This window comes from Melospiza melodia, chromosome 19 (assembly GCF_035770615.1).
Source record: "Melospiza melodia melodia isolate bMelMel2 chromosome 19, bMelMel2.pri, whole genome shotgun sequence".
NCBI lineage: Eukaryota > Metazoa > Chordata > Aves > Passeriformes > Passerellidae > Melospiza > Melospiza melodia.
Window position 1 is genome coordinate 8,054,594 of NC_086212.1, and position 20,336 is coordinate 8,074,929.

The window sequence follows — 20,336 nt, forward strand, 5'->3', positions numbered from 1 at the left end:
AGTGCCCAGCCTGCCGTGATGCCGGACAGGACACAGCACAGCACCGCCTGCCCCGTCGCGGTCACGGCCCCAGCCGGAGCCTGGTGGCCACAATGGGCCATGGCCGGGTCACAGCTGCTCCCGGGGAGAAGGGCAGCGAGAATTGGGAACCGACCGCTCTGGATTCCCCGGGCCAATGTCAGTTCCCAGAACTGACTCACTCGGGAGCACGAAGGCTCCCTGGGGAATCTCGAGGGCAAAGAGGGCGGCCGCGGAGAGAAGGGGATTTCTGGGCCCGACTCCCCTGAGCCTGGCCTGGGAAATCCCCGCGGCGGGGGCCTGCCTGAGCAGGGTCTCCTGTGGCCGCGGGCTGTGAGAGCCCCTCGCTCCCGGTCCTGGGGCGGGGGCCGGTGCTCGGGTGCTGCTCAGGCGGGAGCCCCAAGGAGAGCCCCCGGTCCTGCTACACGCACAGCGGGGCAGAGTCCCGGGGCAGCTGCTGCTTGGGGCAACGCCGAGCTAGGGGCACAGCTCGGGTACTGGTCTCGGTCTGATCCCGATCGCGGCCCCAGTCTCAGAACCTGTCCTGGTATGATCCCCACCCCGGTCCCGATCCTGACACCGGTCCTGCCCCTGTTCCAAAGCCCCATCTGGTGGTCCCTGTCCTGGGCCCCGACCCCTACTCCTGTCTCAACAGCAGTCTGAACCCGATCCCAGTCCCTGTCCCAGTCTGACCCCGATTCTGGTCCCTGTCCCTGTTCCAGTCTGATCCCGATCCCGATCCCTGTCCTAGTCAGATCCCGATCCCTGTCCCAGTCTGACCTCGATCCTGGTCCCTGTCCCAGCCTGATCTCGATCCCGATCCCTGTCCTAGTCTGATCTCGATCCCAATCCCGGTCCCTGTCCAATCCCAATCCCGATATCAGTCCCAGTCTGATCCCGATTCCGATCCCGATTCCGCCGCCACCCCCGCGCGAGGTCCGATAGCGCCACCCAGCGGCCGCCCCGCCTGGCCTCCTCGGCACTACACTACAACTCCCGGCCTGCCTTGCGGCGCCGCACCGCGGGATACGCCGGGAGCCGGGGCAAGTGCCCTGTGCCTCGGCAGGCATGGCGGTACCCTGCCGCGCCGTAAAGTGCGCTACGTCGCCATAGCGACCGTCCTTCCCCGTCCTCCTCTTTGCGACGGCGCCGTGCGGTAGTGGCGGGTGGCGCCTTTGTCCTGGCGGCGGCGGCCTGACGGGGCACCGGGTCCGGGCCGGGAGCGGCGGTGAGTCTGCGGGTCCGCGGCTGCGGTACGCGGAGCGCCTGAGCGACAGGCTTACGGCAGCGAGCCCCGCAGAGAGCCCGCTCCCTCCCGGCTCTCGGCTGAGGCCGGGCCGGGCGTGCCTCGCGGCCTGCAGGCGGGCCGCGCCTCCGCCTCGCGTCCGGGCAGCGCGGGATCGCCGGGATTCGATGGGGCTGCTCCGCACGCCCGGAGAACCGGTGCGCGGGTTGAGCGGTGCTGGCAGCGCCCAGGCCCGGACGGAGGGAGGGGAAGCACGGGAAGGAGCGGCGGCCGCCGGTGAAGCTCCCGGCCGGGGGTCCCTCCCCGCTGGCCCGGGAGCTGCGGCGGGCCCGCGCTGAGCGGGGCAGGGGCGGGGCGGCGGGAGGAGGGCGGGGGCGCTCCCCGGGTACCGTGAGGGCGGCGCCGCGTGTGCCCAGGTGCGGGGGGCCGGGACGGGCGGTGCCCCCGAGGGCCCTTTGGGGGGCGCGGGGCTGCTCCGAGGGGAGCTCCCGCTCCTCGGCACCTCTGCCTCCCGCGCCCGCTGTTTCTGCTTTGCCCCGAACTTCACGGGGACTCGTGTCGTGTTTCGCTTGTGGCAAATGAGTTGCAATATCCCTCTCCAGCAGTCTCGCTTCCTTGAAGCTGTAGCGCCATTAATAAACAACTCTGGTTTTAAATATAAGGTTTTTAGAGAGACGTGGCTTTAATTGATTTCCAGGATTTGTTGGCTCATGAGGTGCCGTGGGCTGTCCTGTGGTAGGACCCACAGTCACTGCGCGGGGGATTGGCACCTTTAAACTCTCCCGGGTGCCTTTCTGGCTGATTTGGTACAAGACTCAATGTGGGAATTAGGTGTTCACCTGATGTAGCGTGCCCAGAGGTGGGACAACATTCATTTATTCTGGTCTTATGATCACTAAATGGCCCTTAATTATGTAATCTGCTGCGTGGAAAATGACAAGAGGCAGTGAATTACCTTAAATGAGAGTTCTGATTTACTGATTGTTTTGAAGTGGGAAAATAGCTCTCTGTTTTTCTTAACGTGGAAAGTTCTTGCAGCCTCTTCCTCAGACACCCCCTGCTATCCCCAGCCCTAAAGAACACAAAAGGGAATTTCTTACAGCTTTTTATCGTGAAAGTGAGATGTGGCAGCAGCTACAGGCCTGTTTGACACCTGTTTGCTGTGTGTGCCTGTGCACTGCATCCTGCTCTGAATGGGAACTTGGGCTTGATGGTGCCTTCCATGTTTTATTGCCTCTTATTCATTTTGAGGGAATTTTGAAAGCTTCTCTGCCCTCAGCTGATGAGAACTTGAGCTGCAGTAGTGGAATAGAAGTCCAGTGCTTTTGTGTAAAAAAACAAAAAGGGGATTTGGTACTTCTCATGGGGAAGATAAAATTCTGTGTATGTGTGTGGACAAACTTGAGGGGGATTGGGCAAATATGATAGAGGAGATTAATTTTGTTGGATTTTGGTTTGGGTGTTGAGTTTTCTTTTCCTCACCCCAGTTCTGGCAGCTAATTTTAAACAGTTGATTAGACAGGGAAGTGTTCTCTGCCCCCCATCTCTGTAGGGTTTCCTAAAAAGGGGCAGGAGTGACACAAATGTGAAGTTGATTGATCTTTAAAGGATAAATAAATAAATTTTATGTCTAAAATCTGGAGTAGATGTATTTTTCATGCCAGTTAAGTGTTGCAAAAGTATTCATATAGAGTCATCAAATCTATTTTGACATTTGATTTATTTATTTAGAGATTACTTTTAAATTGCATTTACTCCAGGGTACTGTTAGGGAGGATCTTGCTTGTAAGCATTGCATGATTAAAAAAAGAAGTTTCTGTTAATACACTTAATTTCATCATCTTTGTTTTTCCAAGCTTCTTGCATGTTACAAACAGAAAATCCCATCCTGCGTTCCTGTAGGTGAATGTTTAGGAAGTAGAACAACTTTATTAAATAATTTTCAAACTTCTAAGTTCACCTTGAAAGTTTCGGTGTTATTAATTTCTTTGAGCTTTATCTAATGGTGAATTTTAAACCAGAAAGTCTGAGTACTGGGGATGGTGTTTTTTGTTAGCCATGGCAGTGTTTGTTATGTTATTATTTTTTTGCTGGGGTGGTTTTTATGATTTGTTTGGGTGAGTTTGTGCCGTGAATGTTGCTGATTGCTCCAGCTGTGTGCAGGGGTGTGGGCTAAGGGAATGTGCTTTTTCTGCACGGGGGAGGTGAGGAAGGTGCAGCATTTACCTGGGGGTGGTAAATTCCCAGCTCTGGACCCGCCTGCTGTGGGAGCTGACATCTCCATGGGGACAAGGCTGTGCTGTCTAACAGAGGTGCAGACAGGGACCTGGGCTTTCTGCAATTGGAAAGCTGAGATTTCACATGTAGTGAAGTGACCCAGATGTGGTCACTTAGGAGTGTTTCAGCGCTATTTCCTGATGCCTCATTCCAAGCCCTACTGGAATATTTGGGTGCTGTTATGCAATGTTGCTATGAGTGTTTCATTTCAGCTTATTAAAATATTGCATAAATTTCAATATTTCTTATCAGTGGATTGAAGAACTAGATGTGACAACAGTGGGCATGTTAAAAAGCTTAAAGTTAAGGAGTTTTAGTGGAAAATTAGTTTTATTTGTATTTCAGTTTGGAGTCAAACCATTAAAACCTATCTGCAAAATAATTAGGTTTGCTACCTTTCAGTATTTCAGAAAAGCTCAACCAGACTGCTGCAGTGAGTGTTTTTGCCTGACCTCTGTGTCCCTCATATTAAGATTTCTCTGGAGTGAAGTTTGCGTCAAGCAGACCCAGTTGGCTTCTAGTCTGCAAAGCTGTTAAGTTTAATCTTGTTCCAGTTTAATTTTAATGTCATGGATTGAAATTATATGCATGGCCATTTTTTTTTTTTGTGAAGAGTTGGATTTGGAACGAAAGCAAAATGGCTCGAGGACGCAAGAGCAATAGCATCAAACAGAGCGACTTCACTAACAGCACCAATCCTCAGGATTTAGAGAGAAGACTTTTTGTCGGCAATTTGCCCACAGACCACATGACTCGTGAAGAAATGGAAGAGATATTTTCAAAATATGGCAAAATCAGGGGTTAGTATATTATCTTATGCCTTTTTGTGGCAGGGATTTCAGGGAGAAATATTGCTTCATGCTTGTCAAATGCTATTTGGTGATGATGAGAGGAGTGACCAATGTTGTTCCTAAACAGTGACCTTTTAATGATAATTTTCTCTGCCTGCATTTGGTCTGGAAAAGCGATTCCCTCAGTACAGCTCAAACATAATGCAAATATATCAGCTATGCTTTAGCTTTTAGGGTCGCAGTGTGATGTCACAATACTCTTTCATAGCCTCTTAATCAAATCTTGGTCACTTCACGGGCTGTATTTTGGTCACTGCCTTGTCAGAAGGAACTTGGTCAGAGTCTTTGAGCTCTGCACTTTGATCCTGGTGGGTTAGATTTTCCCAGGAAGCTTGCAGAGTGGTTTCTGGGTAGAGTGCAGCTGGTGGGGTTAGCGGTGTGTGTGTGGGTCAGCTCTGTGCGTGGTTGTAACCGGTCTTGCCCTGCTGTTAACTCTTGCAGCCCTCAGCATGTACCATGGCTATGGGTTCGTGCAGTATGACCGTCTAGAAGATGTCCAGGCCGCTCTGGACGGTGAGAAGGGTCGCCTTTATAAAGGGTATAGATTAGGTAAGGAACCTGCTCCTCACTCTCCTGACCCCAGCATGCGTTCCGGAGAAAGGGTGCTGTTGTTTTAAAGCCCTCCTCAAAGGTCACAGTGGGACACTTGTCTGGCCTTAGTCTCAATCAATTTAAACAGAATTTATTCGCCTCCTGAGTTCCTGCTGTGTGCTTCACCTTGCTGCCTGGGTCTTACCCTGAATTTTTATGTGTTAGTGTTTGGAAAGCTCCGTTAGCCTTAAGAACAGAGAAGAAACTGTGCAGCAAGTGATCATTGAAACGTCCAGCACAGAGTTTAATAACATTTGTAAACCAAAACTGGGCTTCATCTTGACATGCTCAAAGGAATTGGTCACAGTGCTTAGTGGCTGCTTGGCTAAGTAAACTTAGCTGGAATTTTTGCACAAGTGGAGCCAGCCTTTAAGCAGTGCTATAAATACTGAGTGCTTTAAAAAGGATATTTTCATAAAGATGAGGATAATTCTGCTAAGTGTGCTGGGAGCAGACTTAAATGGACATGAATGGTTAGAAATCCACGAGTAATCTTTTAAATGCAAGGCAAAAATTACTTTCAAAGTAAGCCTATGACAATTTGAAGAAAAACAGTGTGACTTAAAAAAGAATGACAGGAGGAATAAATAGTAACCTGTGGGAAGGTGTATGTGCAGTAACAAATAGGAGCCTGAAGATGGAAATGAAGGCAAATAGACAAGAAGGGTTGAAGGATTTGAGAAGAAATTATGTCCAGCATTATCCAAGTGTAGAGACTTAAATAGGAACAACTTTGGCTGTTTTAGAAGCTAAGGGTAACTAACTGGCAATGATAAAATTTTTAACTGAGAAGACCAGTTAATGTTTCTGCTGTCCATTTTTGAAGAGGCAGGAGATTTGTTTAATGTAATTTCCATTTCAGTTGCAAAACCAAAAAGGTAAAACTGCAGCTACCAAATCTAGAGCTCTCAAAAGAATTAACGTCAGTGAGGCTCAGTGAACTACTGACCTGCCTAGTCTGTTACTGGTGTTTTTCCACAAGCCTTGGAAAACTAGGGAGTTTCCAGGGAGCTGTTAGAGTGCTGCAGGTGAGCCAGTAGGCAGGGAAAATGGAATGAGCCTGGCATCAGAGCCGGGGAGCAAAGGGATTCTTTCACCTGACACTGATGAGAAGGCAATTGATTAATGTCCATCAAAATAAATCCTGCCTTAGTTACTCTTAAGGTACTGCAAGCTCTAGGGCTGGAAGCAGCAGTGTTAATGTACAGATTGCTGTAAGGTGTTTGACTTGATAAGAAAGGAGAACAGTTAAAAACAACCAAGTTAAATGGATTTCAAGTAGATCTAGAATGGAATAGTTGTAACATGATGGAATTTCTCAGTGCTTTGAGTGGTGGTCTAGAAAAACTGAGTCTGGCCATACAGGGCTTTTATAAGTGACTTGGAGAGAAAAACATGTTTTAAAAAAAGGATGAAATAAAGAAGACTGAGTCACTGATGGTGAAAGGACCTGGACTTCCTATCCTGGATGCAGACAAGCCTGAGCTTTAAGTGAAGCTCACAGGGAAGGTCTGCACCCAGCCAGAGTGCTTTGGTTGTCCTTGGCTGTGCAAAACACACGTGTGCAAGTAGGGAAGTTTTGGTACTTGTGGGATTTTGCTGCTGGAAGAGTGCTCAGTTTTGGTATGCCTGGTTCAAAGAGGATAATGCTGAATTGGAAAAGCCTTGAAAAAAAAAAAACTGACAGAGGTTTAGAATTAAAGAACAAACCCAAGCAAAAATCTCAAGAGAAAGGAGTGATGTGATCTCTGTGTTACAGACAGACCTGGGATCAGGGAGTTTTAGTGTAGTCGGCATAAGTGTGACAGTGTCTTGAATGTGAATAAAGACTTTTCTCTAACAGCAGAGTAATTGGCTTCTGGAGTAATTTATTGGCTCTGTGGTGGTTTCTGTGCTCTGAAGACTTTTAAATTGGAATTGGATGTTTTGCTAAAAGATAAGCACTAGTTCAGTGCCATTGCTGCACTTGAGATAGATGGATTCCAGACACTCCTGTCACCTGTGTTTGTTCAGAAGGTTGCACTGTGTGATTACAGTGGCCCTGTCATCTCAAAAGTCAACAGGACAGAAGACTTTTTATTTGGGCTTTTTTTTCCCGAAGTTTTGTCAGTGTTCAAATACTTAACTTGTAAATGCTGTTTGCATTAAATAAAATGTTACTAAATGTGTTTGTTTTGCACAAGAGAAAGGATCCCTGTCAAAGTTTTTTTTTTTCTTCTGGTAAAATATTTTTGTGGAGATCTAAATATTTTTTTTTATTTGAAAGAAATGTATGGTACCGAGTGTAAAAATCATAATAGGTTTCTTCAATGGCATCTTAAAACAGAAAATAAAAATAATCTTAAACCAAAGAAAGCAGCTAGTGTCTTGCTTAAAGGTAACACTTGACTTTAAGGGGCAAAATTATCAACTAAAAAATGAATGCAAGGAAAACAGTTACTTCAGTTATGCAGTGTGAGTATTAAATACAATCATTAATAACACAGTAAGGTAAAAAGTTTTGGGAGAGTTTAACTCCAGTGTAGCATAATACAAGTGTTTCCACAAATGCACAATAGTGTTTTCATATCTTTAGTAGTAAAAGTACTTAGAGAATAAACGTCCTTCAGATGTAGTTTGTAACAGTAGACCCTGCAGCTGTGTTTGATCCTGGGGAGGTGCTTTGGGTTCCTGTGAGTGGTGTTATGCTGCAGTTGTAGTTAAGGTTCAGATTGCACTTGCTTCTCTGCCCCACCTGAGAGGCAACATGCTGCTTCATTGACATCAAGAACAAAAATTAGACCTGATCCCTTAATAACAGTTTTAATCTTGAAAATAATGAAGGGTAGTTTGGGATGTTACAGAAGATATTAAGACCAAGTCTGCCTAAAGACGTCACAGCCTGTTTATATTCTCGTGCAAGAGCTTTGAAAGTGTTTCATGCAAATAACTCATCAGAAATGATAATTGTTGATAGATTCTGGGGAAGCAGATAGGGCCTAGATTTGGGTTCCTTTCCTTAAAAGGTTCTCAGTGAAATGTCCAAAGGCATGTTGCTGTTTGCTTTTGCCTTCCTCCAGTGCATTATTTCATCTCCAGTCAGCTGTCACTGGAGGCTTTGAGAACAGTGTGGGTCCCTGCCAGTTCTGGGCAACTTCACTTTTGTGGGTTGAGGACAAGCTTCTGTTTCTTCAGCTCTCTTCCTTCTTTGTGTTTCCCTTCATGGTGTTTTTCACAGAGATGCTCAGAAGCCAACCAGTTTTCAAATTTCTGATCTGTTGCCTTAGTCTGCATCACATTAACGATGGTGTTTTGGATGCACCATGTTGACTTCATAAGGAGCCATGTTCCAGGCTCTGGATCCGTGTCTCAGTGGTGGGGGCTGTGCACGTTAACACTGCAGCAGTCTCTTGGAAGGCAGTTGCACGTCCCCTTTGAGAACCCTTGGCTTGTTTCCAGCAAGGGTAACAGCATGCTCCATTGAACAGGACTGGCTGTGAACTTAAGACTGTGCTGGCCATCATTCCTTTCTCGGAGGTTTTCAGACTCTGCTTTTTCTCCTAGAGTCCATGAGTCGCTTTCTGCTCGCTCATAGACTGCAGAAGAAAGAGGTTCTCTTATGGAAGGAAGAGTCTGGATGTAGGCCTGAACATGCAGGGTTAAAACTTCACCCAAGCTGTCCACCCTATTTTGAAGTCAAAGAAATCCATGAAATTTGCATTATGTTGTACTATCTAAACTTAATAAAAAATTGTCAAAGTGACAATGTCTCTCTGCTGAATGGATTTCCTTGCACCATCTGGATGTTGTTGAGCTTAAGTTGCTTTCATTTGAATTGTGCTGATGATCTTTGTTTTGTTTCATAGCATTGAACAGATGGGTTGATTATTCTTTACAGATATTAATAAAGCAGTGGAAAGAAGAAATATGAATAAGGCTTCATCAAGGTCCAGTCCCACACGAAGGTAAAGTACCTGGAAGCAGTGAGTTATACTAGGAATTCAGGCCTTTGGGGCATGAGCCCAGCGGCCTGTGCTAAATGTCTGTGTCTCTTCCCTACTGCCACCTCCCCAGTCAAACAGTGATGCTCCAGCAGGAAAGTGTCTGCTCCACCTCTGAGAACCCTTTAGGCTTGGGCATCTTGGGAGGTACGAGGGAAACCTTGTGTCTGCTGCCAGTACTGCAGCCCAGCATTCAGTTTTGCAGCACAGGCTGTAAGAAACTTGAGTGGAAGAATACACTTGATGTTTGCTCCTGCCTCCAAGGATCAGAGAAGTCAAGACATACCTAGAGAATGCCAAGGGGCTGCAGCATTCCTACTGCAGAGGATCTTGGGATCTTGCCTCTTCTGATGTTGAAAGCTTCCAATGCTGCCGTGAGACTGGAATAGAGCGCTTGAGCTAAACACAAGACAGAACAAATATCTCTTGCGTGATCGTGTCTGCCCATGTGGTTGTGTTATCAGAGCCTGGAGCCAGCCCCCCCTGCAGTCACCATTGTACTCTCCAGCTTCTCTTGGCAGCCCACCCTGCAGTGGGCACAGCACGTTCACCTCTTCCACCTCCTCTGAGTAGGCAGCCACAGGCAAGGGGAAAAGATATGGATTGGCCTGTCACAGGAAGACAGCTTCAGTTTCCTTTCCACAGCATCACTAGGAATCACACAAAGGCACATTGCAGAGTTGTTTGGTACAGGGTACCCACCCTGTGTGCCTCTGCTGTAAAGCTTTCCATGAAAAAGCACGGTGCTTGTTCAACTTGAAGGTAATCGAGGTGCCACATCTAGTGTGCTTTACTAGCTTGAACTGTTACATTACCAACAATGAGGGAAAAGTGCAACTAGCAAGACATCTACACCAAAAAAAAAAAAAAAAAGGCAGAGAATGAGTAGCCGCAATTCTTGGCTCCATCTAGGATTTTTATGCACTGCACTTAACCCTACACAGGGCCAAATGTGCTTGCAGAGACCAGCATGTGCGCATCAGGCCCAAGAAGTGCTGGGATTCCTGTGGCAGATGCAGCAAGTCTTGGGCCTGGGGTGTGCTCGGTGCTGGTGGGAGGACCCTGGGGTATGTGAGCAGCAAGCACTGATGGCACATCCTTGGCCTCAGTGCCACCAATGCAGCAGCACTGCAGGGGAAAGGGGCAGGTGTCTGTACCATGAGCATTGATCCTTGGACTGCACTGCAGAGGGACAAGCACAAGCACTGATGCCATGGCCATTGCAAACTATGTCATCCTGCATGTGTGCAAGAGCAGGTGCCTGTGCTGCAGTACTAAGGAGCACTCGACGTGACTGGAGAGCAGCCAGAGCTTTTGGTGCCACTGTGACGTGCACTGGATTTCAGCTGGCACTGCATACACCATGGCCATCACATGTGGTTAGCACCAGGTCCTAAGAGCACTGTGGGCATGCACAGGTGGCACTGGGGTCACAGTCACAAGTTCTGGGCATGGCTGTGATCAGTGAACTCTGAACCACACTGTGGCCTGGGAGCAGCAGCTCTCACTGCCAGTGCTGCAGAGCCCCACGCTGCACCACACAGCGGTGCTGGGCCAGCAGGGCCGAGTCCCAAACAGATGCAGGCAGTGGTGCTGATGCTGCAGGAGCCAGACCATGGTGACTGAGGTGTGGAAGCTGTGCCTTGGTGCTGCTGTCTCCCTCGAGCAGGGCAGCCATGCGGGCACAAGAGCTGAGGGTACCTGTGCCACATCTCTACTTCTGTCGCAGCTGTGCGTTGTTCATTCCGGATCTATTTGTCTCTGCAGATAATAAATGTGGCCTGTTCTGGTCACCCCCACTCCAGCTGGAATAAATGTCATATGCCAAACAATTCCCCTGCATCTGGTTGTTTTGCTAAATGGTCTCACAGCTATGGAAAGATCAGTTATACTCAGTATCCATTAAAGCAGGTCAGAAGTTTCCCCTGAGCTTCCACCATCATTCATTGTAGGTTTTGCGGGAAGGGGGCTATGATGTGTCTCTCACAGGATGTGGTTTCAGTGTAGATCACAAACAAAAAGTGGATTTATCTGTCCAAGAAGCTGAAGGAGTTTACACCTGGCTGTCTGCAAATTCATTATGTCACTTAGAGGAGGAGGCTATGTGTTCTCTTGGTGGCATCTCTAATTTTCCCAAAATCTGCTTTGTATCTGACATGCAAACAGAGAATGCCAGCACTCTTATGTGTTCCCAGCACAGCTGGGTGTCTGACACCAAAATCCATGCACAGTCTGCTCTTCCATCTCATTCCTGTCACTCTGCCTGACACCAAGCTTGGCTCATCTGACTCGTTCTCTCCAGGTGATCTCTATGTGACTGCACTGCAGTGAATGCAGATGTAGGTTCTGCTTATCTTTCATAAACTAGATTAGGCTATTTGAGGACTGTAAAAGTCATGTCAAGTATGGGAAATAAAAAGATTCAAAAGCTGGGGTTTTTTTCCGATGGTTGTTACTATTTTGGGGAAAAAGCAGTCTGAACACATCAAGCTCCGTAGTTTCTCTGCAAGATTTTTTTTAATGCTTTGATTTGACTACAGTGAAGTTATAGCCTTCTCTGGAAATCAGAATACAACCTGGAAAAATCCTACTGCTTTGGGAAAAGATGAAGACTGGAACATTATTCTTCCTTGCCTCTGAAGACTGCAAATAAAGTCTGAATGAGATGGATCATTCAGATCCAACAGAGAAGCTATTTGTTGCCACTGAGGATACAGTGCTGGTTGGGTTTAGTACCCTCTTAACCAGGGCATTATAAACATAAGGCTGGCCTTCTACAGAAACTATCCCTCAAATCCAGGAGAAGGCCATAGCTGTCTTTGCTTTCTGTCAGCAGCACAAACCCAACTGCAACATGGAACCTGCGATGTCTTTCCTCACAAGCTGCTCCTTTTTAAATCCTGTGCCAATAGCGTTACTTCAAGTGTTCTGCTGTCATTGATGAGCGAATTTAATGGATCCCTTCAACGCTCCTGGCTATTGCATATATGTGGGTGTTAGCCTGCATCACCTTAAATTCTCAAAGAATTTGCCAAACATGATTGATAGATCATCTATGGCTGATGTTGGAGGTCAGAGGCCTTAAAATGGTGGTTTCTGAAGTGCCTGTTCACTTCATCCACAGGTGCTCTACACTTAGTGCTCCATTAAGGAGCTTTCTGGGTCTTGTTTGGCCATGCTGAATATTAAAATTAAGAGCCTTCTCCAGACTGCTTCAAAAATATGACTTTTGGTCAATGTTTGTTGTTGTGGGGTGAGAGGGAGGATTCAGCTGCTGTGAAAGGTGACTTTGGCACCTCAGGTAAGAGATGTAAGGGTAGCTGTTCTCCTGTTGTTAGCAGGCTAATGGAATTTCCCTGGTGTTTTCCTCAGAGAGCAATATGCCTACGGGGATGGCCGAGATGCCAGGCGTGACCGCTCCCCTCTGCGGGGGAGCCCACGGAGAGATCCCAGGGATGGCAGGGATGGCAGGAACGGACGAGATGCGAGAGACGCCCGAGACATGCGAGGCAGAGACATGCGTGATGCCAGGGACCACAGGGACCCACGGGACCTGCGAGACCCACGGGACTTGAGGGATCCGAGGGACTTGAGGGACCCACGTGATGTTAGAGACCTTCGTGACCCACGGGAGCCGCTGTATGATCGATACAGGGATCCACGGGATATGAGAAATGCACGAGATATGAGGGATCCACGGGATATGAGAGACCCGAGGGACCCTCTGTACAGGTAAACTCTCCAAGATCCTATTTGCCAGAGTAATATTTTAATGGCATTTCTGACACAATTGTTTGAGTGGTGGCAGGAAATCACCCTTGGCTGGGGACAGTTGGGTGCTTCTCTGTGTCTTGTCAGGAGCAGATGAGTACCTCAGAAATTAAACCTGGGGGAGGTCTGGGTGTGAAGCTTTGCCCAAAGTCACTGCCTGAGATAGTGCTGCAGGAAACCATTGCTGCTTCTGAATGTTGCAGACGAGACGAATCTTACGACCGTTACCTGCGCCTTGACGACTACTACCGGCGCAAGGACGACTCCTACTACGACCGCTACAAGGAGCCAGAGGGTGAGTACCTGCACCACTTCAAAGGGAGGGTGCCATGGTGCCACAGTGCCATGGTTGTGGTGCTCTGTGCCCCTCTGAGCGGGTCTGAAGGGTGGCACTCGTTCTGTGGCTCGTTTCAGACCGCCTGAAGCGCGAGGAGCGGCGCCGGGAGGAGCTGTACCGTCAGTACTATGAGGAAATCAAGAGACGGTTTGATGCAGAGAGACCCGTGGATTGTTCCGTGATAGTGGTGAATAAACAGACAAAGTAAGAAAATAGTTATAATCAGTTTTATCATTGCATGGTAGAAGAGAATGGATTTAAACTTAGTCCTGCCCTGAGGCTGTTTATCTTACTGGCTGCTCTTGAGGAGCGTGGGTTTAGAGCCGCCGGGAAGCTACAGCTCCCGTTTTTCTTCTGGGAATATATGTTGATGAGATGAGGAAATGTATCTTGTGCTTTGCTTGTATTTCTCCCTTGTAATCTATTGCTATACCTTCTCCTGATACTTTTATACCTACTCTCCATAGAAGCCTACCATTTCAACGGGTTGTAGGGGCCTGTACTTGCTTTCATGGGTAGCATGATATGGAACTTAGGAATATGTGCCAACCAGTGACAGTACAGAGCAGGGGTCAGGGTGGATTGGGGGTGTTAGTTCAGAGCTCCTGCTGGATTGGTTCCTAGGGCAGATACCAGTCATTGCCATTAGTCCAATGTGCAAGAAATACAAAATCACTGCTGAAGGCAGTCAGGGACAGTATCAAAAGCCAGGTGTAAGTAGTAACCAGGGTGATCTCCTATGGCTGGCTGAGCACTGACTGAGTTCACACGGCAGGCACTCTGTTGGAAACAGGAGGTACACCTGGCACAGTAGTAGAGGGTTTTAACAATGTCACCAGTCTGATATCTGTATCTTTACAGTTAAATATATTAAAGAATAGTAAATATGTAAATAAATCACAGATCTGACTTGTACTCTGAGGAAAATGTTTGTTGGGGGAAAGTTAAAGCTCTGTCTCCTTTACCCTTCAGAGAAAAGATCAAGAGTTGCTTTTCTTTAACTTTGCTGTACATGTGGGGCAGAAAGAGACAGCTGGAGCTTGCCTAATCTGCTGGTAGAAAATGGAGCAGGAAATGGAAACAGGAGAAGCAGTGAAACTAGAAATAAACTTCTGGTGGAGTTGATTACCTATTGGAACAAATCTTGAGAGGAAATTTTAGATCCTTTATTCCCTGGTGGCTAAAATTCTTTGGAAGATATTCTAATAGACCACAAGTTATTCTATTTGACCCAAAAATATTTTTTTTGTGCCAAAGGATCAGCTTAGTATCCCAAGAATCATTTTGGTCTGTAACAGCTACAAACCTTAAGAGCTGGAGCCTGTTTATAAATCTTGTACTGAAGCACTGATGTCACCTGCTATAGACCTGTTGAAAGGTCACTCCTGAATGCCTTAGATACAATCATGTGACTTCAGAGCTCTTAAAAAGATGGTTGAAGGGGAGACTGTTTTAATCACCATTACAGACTTCACCTCCAAAGACAATAAAATTACCCTCTTTCTTGAGGTGTAGGTGCACACAGACTGAATTTGTCAGACTTTTGTGCAGTCAGTATTGCAGGTTTGGTTCTAAGTATAGTAATCTTAAAAATAAAACCCTTGGCAATTCAAGCTCAACCTTGTCAGCTGTGTTTTGTGCTTGGATGGGGAAGTCTGTAGGACAGGCTATACAGGAGCAGTGGATCCAGAGATGCTGTTTTGGCAGTGGGTTAGAGCAGAAAGCAGCTAGTAGAAAAGAGCAGGCCAGTAAGGAATGAGGCACGTGTGAACAGTTGAGGTACTGAACAGAGCAGCAGTAAATGAGTTCTGTACCTTGGCTCCTCTGCTCTGTACCCCTTGGACCTCTGCTGGTGGAAATTCCTTCCCCTAATGAATTCAGTTGAAACACATTTATGTGTAAACAAATTTGTAATAGTGGAAATCCCTTTGCAAACATTCTGTTTCTCAGCTCAGCTAAGGCTTGATTTGTAATTTATTTTGGTTGAACTGAAATGACTGATTCAGATCAGAATAAGGGCTTTTATATTGCCATAATGGGATTGCTTTAGTACTGTCCTGGTAAACGTCATGAAGCTGGGCAAGTAATCAGAAAAGCGAATCTGGGATGGTGGAGAGGGTGCAGTGCCAAGGTTTCTGTTGTGTGTGTGACTGATTTGTTAAACTGCTGCTCTGCTTTGTGGCAGGGAGTATGCAGAGTCCGTGGGGCGGAAGGTGCGGGACCTGGGCATGGTGGTGGACCTGATCTTCCTCAACACAGAGATGTCACTGACACAAGCCCTGGATGATGTGAGCAGGGGAGGGTCTCCTTTCGCCATTGTCATCACCCAGCAGCATCAAGTTCACCGTTCTTGCACTGTTAACATCATGTTTGGCACCCCACAAGGTACTAAGGTCTCAGTAGGCTGGGAATTGTGTGGTCACTCTGAACTTTTCTTTCAGGCAGAACCACACAGAACAAAGTTCATCTTTGCTGTCACATAAGGAGTTATAAATGACTTGGCACCATGTCATAAGTGTGAATGTCATTATTTAAAAGCTTCTGTAATACTCTGCTTGCCCCCTGTGAAAAGGAATGTCTAATTCCTGCCAAGAGGGAATCTCATCTGTGTTCTTGGCTCCTAACACTGCCAGCCTTTGCAGTGTTAGGGCAAGTCATGGACCCCAGAGCTGTACTGCTCTGGGACATCTCTGAGTAATACTAGCCCAACCTCACTCTACCACTTGTTGTTCTCAGCAAGAGCCTGTTGGGAATGTGCCAAATTAAAGGACAGATTTTAAAATCAAATATGATTTAATAAGGATTTGGTAATGGTAGAGATTTGATAATGAAACTGGAAAGAGTTATGAAAAGATAAAACTACAAAGTGTTATGAAAAGATAGATCTACAAAATGTTTGGGTATACAGGCTCCACCTTCTTAGCACCTTTACACTTGTCACATCACTTTCCATCACAAGGTGTGACTTGGTTGTTGCATGAGGGTGGGTGTAAGTACTAAAAATGCCTCGTCAAAATATGACTGAGGAAAGGAGCTGTTGCTCTGATCATAGCAACATGTAATGTTCATGTAATCTAACAACACAGGTGACTGGTTTGACCACTGAGCTTTCAAAGGTTATTTCTCCCTTACTGTGTTCCCAAGTAGTGTTCTGTGAGTTCATGTGGGAGAGGAAACCTCTGAGTGCACAGTCAGTTCTTGGTGTGTGCTCACTGGCTGGAGAAGCCCAGTTTCTTTTAACATCAGATGCAGATGTGATAGGAGAGCTCCCTCATTTCCTGCAGACACACAGCTCACACACACTGTCACTGAGCTTCCCACTACCCTTGGTTTTAATTCTCAACTTCTTTGGTTTAACACCTGTTAAACCTTTGGCAGGAGGCCAAAGCTTCTTTTCTTCTCTGGATCTGCTGGTTTATCAGATGTGATGGGAACCCCAGTCATTAGCTCATCCACAGCTCATTCCAGAGATTAGATATGGTCACTTCAACTGCTCCTGGCCACCTTTGCATGCATGTTTGTTTCAGGGAACTCTTTCACAGTTTGTGCAAAGCCTAATGTTCAAATAAACCCAAGTTTCTGTTAGGAGGAAAAGGCTTGCAGGATTTGATGTTCTGCAGGTGTTAAAAGGAGCCTGCCCAGACTTTTGGGCACTTTTGGGAGGGTAAAGGCTCTTCTGATCTCCCGATTTAAATCTGTGTTCAGGTGACTGTTTATGTGTGTGCTTTGGGAGTTGGAAATAATGACCTCACAATCCACCAATGAAATTGCCTATTACTCATTTTTTACAGAAGAATTTGATTGCTGCTTGTTGCCTCAAGAGTGGTGAATGTGAGGAGCCATGTAACACTGAGCCAGTGCTGCTCCCTCCCCAGCTGCATGTGCACATGAGATGTTAAGGCACTGGCAGCACAGAAACAAACATATTCCCATGGCTGTCCTCCTCTGGGAAGCACACAGCCTTCAGAGGGCAAGCTTTGGATCTGTCCTAGGGTTTAGCAGTAAAATGACTGGGACCATCTCATCTTGGAGAACTGAGGATTTATGTGAGAGGTAGAGGGAGCTGCTTTCCTTTTAACTGGTGAGAGATAAGAAAGACATTTCTGGGCTGTGCCCTCAGCTGTGGAAGGAAAGGCTGGCCTTGCTGGCTGATAGCCATGGGCCTTCTGTTGGCTTTGAAAATATAATTGTTCCTGTGTGCCTGGGAAGTTCCCAAGTCTGCACTCACACTCCCTGAGTGGTGCCTGCTGCTGACTGGGCTGTGCTGGCAGACAGGAGGAACAGCACCTCCATTGGGGTCACTTTGGGTCACTCAGAGCATTTCTCCCTTTGTGCAGAGCACCGCAACATGCCCCAGGCTGATGCCATGGTGCTGGTGGCAAGGAATTACGAGCGCTACAAGACAGAGTCCCGGGAGAAGGAGCGGGAGGAGATCGCCCGGCAGGCTGCCAAGATGGCAGATGAAGCCATTCTGCAGGAGAGGGAGCGCCCACCCCCCATGGAGGAGGGTGTCAGAGGAGGTCACTCTCCCAGGATCCAGACTCTCCTGAACCTGTTGGCAGACAATCGCTACGTGACTGCTGAGGAGATAGATAAAGTCATTGATTACCTGAGAGACCGGAAGGAACGCTTGCTGCGGGGCAGCACTGAACCTCTGCAGGGTAAGTCCCACAGCTCCAGACAGACTTTACTGGGTGGTTTGTGGTCCTCAGGGCTGGGACAGGAAAAGAGTCCTGGGACTGCAGAGGAATTTGGGAGCATAATGTCCTCATGTAGTACCTGATTTTACTGAGATGGATGTGTTGTTGCATGCCATGAGACAATTCAGAGTATTCATGTGGAAGATCTTTTATGCTGGATTCTCTTAAGGCAACAGCAGGACTGCCATAACTGGTTGAGCTGCTACGCTCAGTTCTCTAGAGTGGTTTGAGTTCCCAGAGCTGTGCAGCTGTGATCTGAGGGTGGATGTTCACTCTGAGGAGGTCTTTGGTAGCTGTTTCATTAGTTTTCTTTAGGTGCCATGTCCCTTCAAGGGCATTTGCAGAGCTTTAACCACCTTTCCTTTCTTTCCCAGCACCCATGTCAAGACAACCTTTGGGGCCACCTTCAGGATCATCACTGGGTAGTCAGTCCAACCTTCCAAGTTCTCAGGCTCATCAGAGTTCACAGCCTCTGGTCTCTACTCCTTCTGTTCCAGTGTCCTCTTCTACTCCTCAGCAGGAGCTTCAAGCAAAAATCCTCAGTCTCTTCAACAGCGGGGCGGCGGCGGCGGCAGCTGCTGTGGCCAACAGCGGCCCTGCGGCCTCCGCGGGCTCTTCGGCCAGCACTCCCAACCAGAACTTTGCTAACCTGCCGGGCGGACAGCCCCGGCCAGCACAGATGAATGCTGGAAATTTAAACCAGGCTCAGCAGAGATTGCAGACTCCAAACACGCAGATTCCTGCTCTCCCGGGCCCTTCGAGAAACGCAGGTCCGAGGCCCGGAGCTCCTCCACAACCACAGCCGCTCTATGGTCAGCACCAAACGCGCCTCCCTGCGCCTGGCAGTGTGCCCGCCCAAAGGCCGGTGTCTTCTGGTATCAACTTTGACAACCCCAGTGTACAGAAAGCCTTGGACACCCTTATCCAGAGTGGTCCTGCACTCTCCCACCTTGTGAGCCAAACCGTGGCCCAGGGGCGAGCAGGGTCCTCAGCCCAGCAACCGATGGGTGCCTACCAGCGACACTATTAGAGCTGAGCTGTTGGACCCATTCCCCTTCCCTTTGCCATTCCATACTTATGGCTGTTAAAGAATTCTCCCATCCTTGCCCGGGGACAGATGCCCTGGACATGCATGTCCTCTCCACTCTGGCGAGAGCATACCCCCTGCAGCATTGCTGCCAACGGTTGCTGGCGCTGCCCTCCCTCTCCTTGGTCTGGTTAGCAATGTTTGGAGCAGAATGCTCAGTTTTCTCCAAGGCACAAGTGCTGAACTGTGTTGGATCATTGGTTGTCTTGTCCCATCCCAGAAGCTGACGCAGCTTCAGTCCTGCTGCATTTTCCTTACTCCCAGCACCTGGTGCACCTTCCCATGGAGGTGCAGTCTGGGCTCACTGATTGGTCTCAGTGTAGTTTTGGATCATCAGTTTTGATGACTTAGGGGACTGAACAGAGCAGCAAACTGACGGGCCTTGGACACCCACCAGTGTGGAATGGGCACTATTTTTCTTTGGATTTCTTTTTTTTTTTTTTTTTTTTTCCTTTTAATAGCATATAAGCCATTTGGAAAGTCCAGTGATAGTGCTGGCAGCCAAAATCATGAAGCACATGCCTGATCACTGCTCAGTAACCAGGACTGTGCAGTCTGTCTGCAGCTGCCTGCCCTATCCAGGCAGAGAGGCCGGTGTTCCTGACCACTCAGAGACTGACAGCTGTGGGCTGAGCACACATTTGCAACACAAGAACTTCCAGCCAAGGCAGAGATTTCAAACGGTCTGTCAATTTTCCTACCGTGAGTAATCAGTGTTAAGATCAACCTGGTAAATTTGGTGTGTAAATTTCCTTTTCTTACAGTCTTTGGCACCGTTGTTAGTGTAGCTTAGCTGCAGCCACACTGATGTGCTGCTGGCTCTCCCTGGGAATACCTGTCACCAGGTATTGGGGGCAGTGCTGCTCTATCAGACCTCTTGATGTTGATGGATGTTTGATCCATCTGAGGAGGAGAGGTTAATACCATAATTTTAAAGATGTTAATACCATAATTTTAAACGTTTTCTCAACACTTTGGTAGCTGCAGTGGACGCTGGAGTGGTATCAGGCAGTGATTCCTCACCGTGTTTTTACTGGGAACATACTTTGATACCAGAACACAAAACATCACTTAGCTGTGTGGTCCTTCCTGTCATGGCCTTCTTGGAGTCTGTGGGCTTCCTGCAGGGAACTGTGAGATACTAAGAAAGCAGTGGGTTGAAGCAGAGGATTTTCTTTGTCCCAGGTGGTTTGTGTTGTAGCATTTCTTTTATCTCTGTGCTGTTAACAAGAGGACATTACTTTCTAATAAAAGTCAGAAAAGTTTCTTGTTGCATTTTTTGACACTTGAGTACTCTCAGAATACATCCTTTCACTGTGTTTGCTGTTACTCTCCTCTCCTGGAGAAGCTGTGCTGGGAGCTTCACACTGAATGCTGAGCAGAATGTGTGTGGACCTCACAGGTCCTGACTCTTGCACAGCACTGGGGTGGCCTCAGGAAGGTGTGGTGTGGCACAGCCAGTGTGAGGAGTCTAAAAC

The 20,336-nt window shown here is 47.7% G+C and overlaps 1 protein-coding gene across 3 annotated transcripts; it reads left to right on the forward strand.

The window, feature by feature from the left end:
• Positions 1-1,178: 1,178 nt before the first annotated feature.
• NCOA5 (nuclear receptor coactivator 5) lies at positions 1,179-20,123 on the forward strand. Of its 3 annotated transcripts, XM_063172295.1 has the most exons (10): positions 1,179-1,246; positions 4,155-4,341; positions 4,834-4,941; positions 8,861-8,927; positions 12,336-12,695; positions 12,938-13,029; positions 13,149-13,275; positions 15,257-15,456; positions 17,409-17,732; positions 18,146-20,123. In XM_063172295.1, the coding sequence occupies exons 2-10, from the start codon at positions 4,179-4,181 to the stop codon at positions 18,799-18,801; spliced, it is 2,097 nt and encodes a 698-aa protein (XP_063028365.1). In that variant the 5' UTR covers positions 1,179-1,246; positions 4,155-4,178; the 3' UTR covers positions 18,802-20,123. The 3 variants fall into 3 exon arrangements, with proteins under 3 accessions (XP_063028365.1, XP_063028366.1, XP_063028367.1); XM_063172296.1 differs by lacking the exons at positions 4,155-4,341; positions 4,834-4,941 and having other exon boundaries at positions 1,183-1,246; XM_063172297.1 differs by lacking the exons at positions 4,155-4,341; positions 4,834-4,941; positions 8,861-8,927 and having other exon boundaries at positions 1,186-1,246.
• Positions 20,124-20,336: the final 213 nt, after the last annotated feature.

What these genes read in the sequence shown, in the direction of transcription:
- NCOA5 (XM_063172295.1), top strand. Translation starts at nt 4,179, where the DNA reads ATGGCTCGAGGACGCAAGAGCAATAGCATCAAACAGAGCGACTTCACT. An exon ending in AAAATATGGCAAAATCAGGG is followed by an intron (nt 4,342 to 4,833) that starts GTTAGTATATTA and finishes TAACTCTTGCAG; the next exon opens with CCCTCAGCATGTACCATGGC. An exon ending in CCGCTACAAGGAGCCAGAGG is followed by an intron (nt 13,030 to 13,148) that starts GTGAGTACCTGC and finishes GGCTCGTTTCAG; the next exon opens with ACCGCCTGAAGCGCGAGGAG.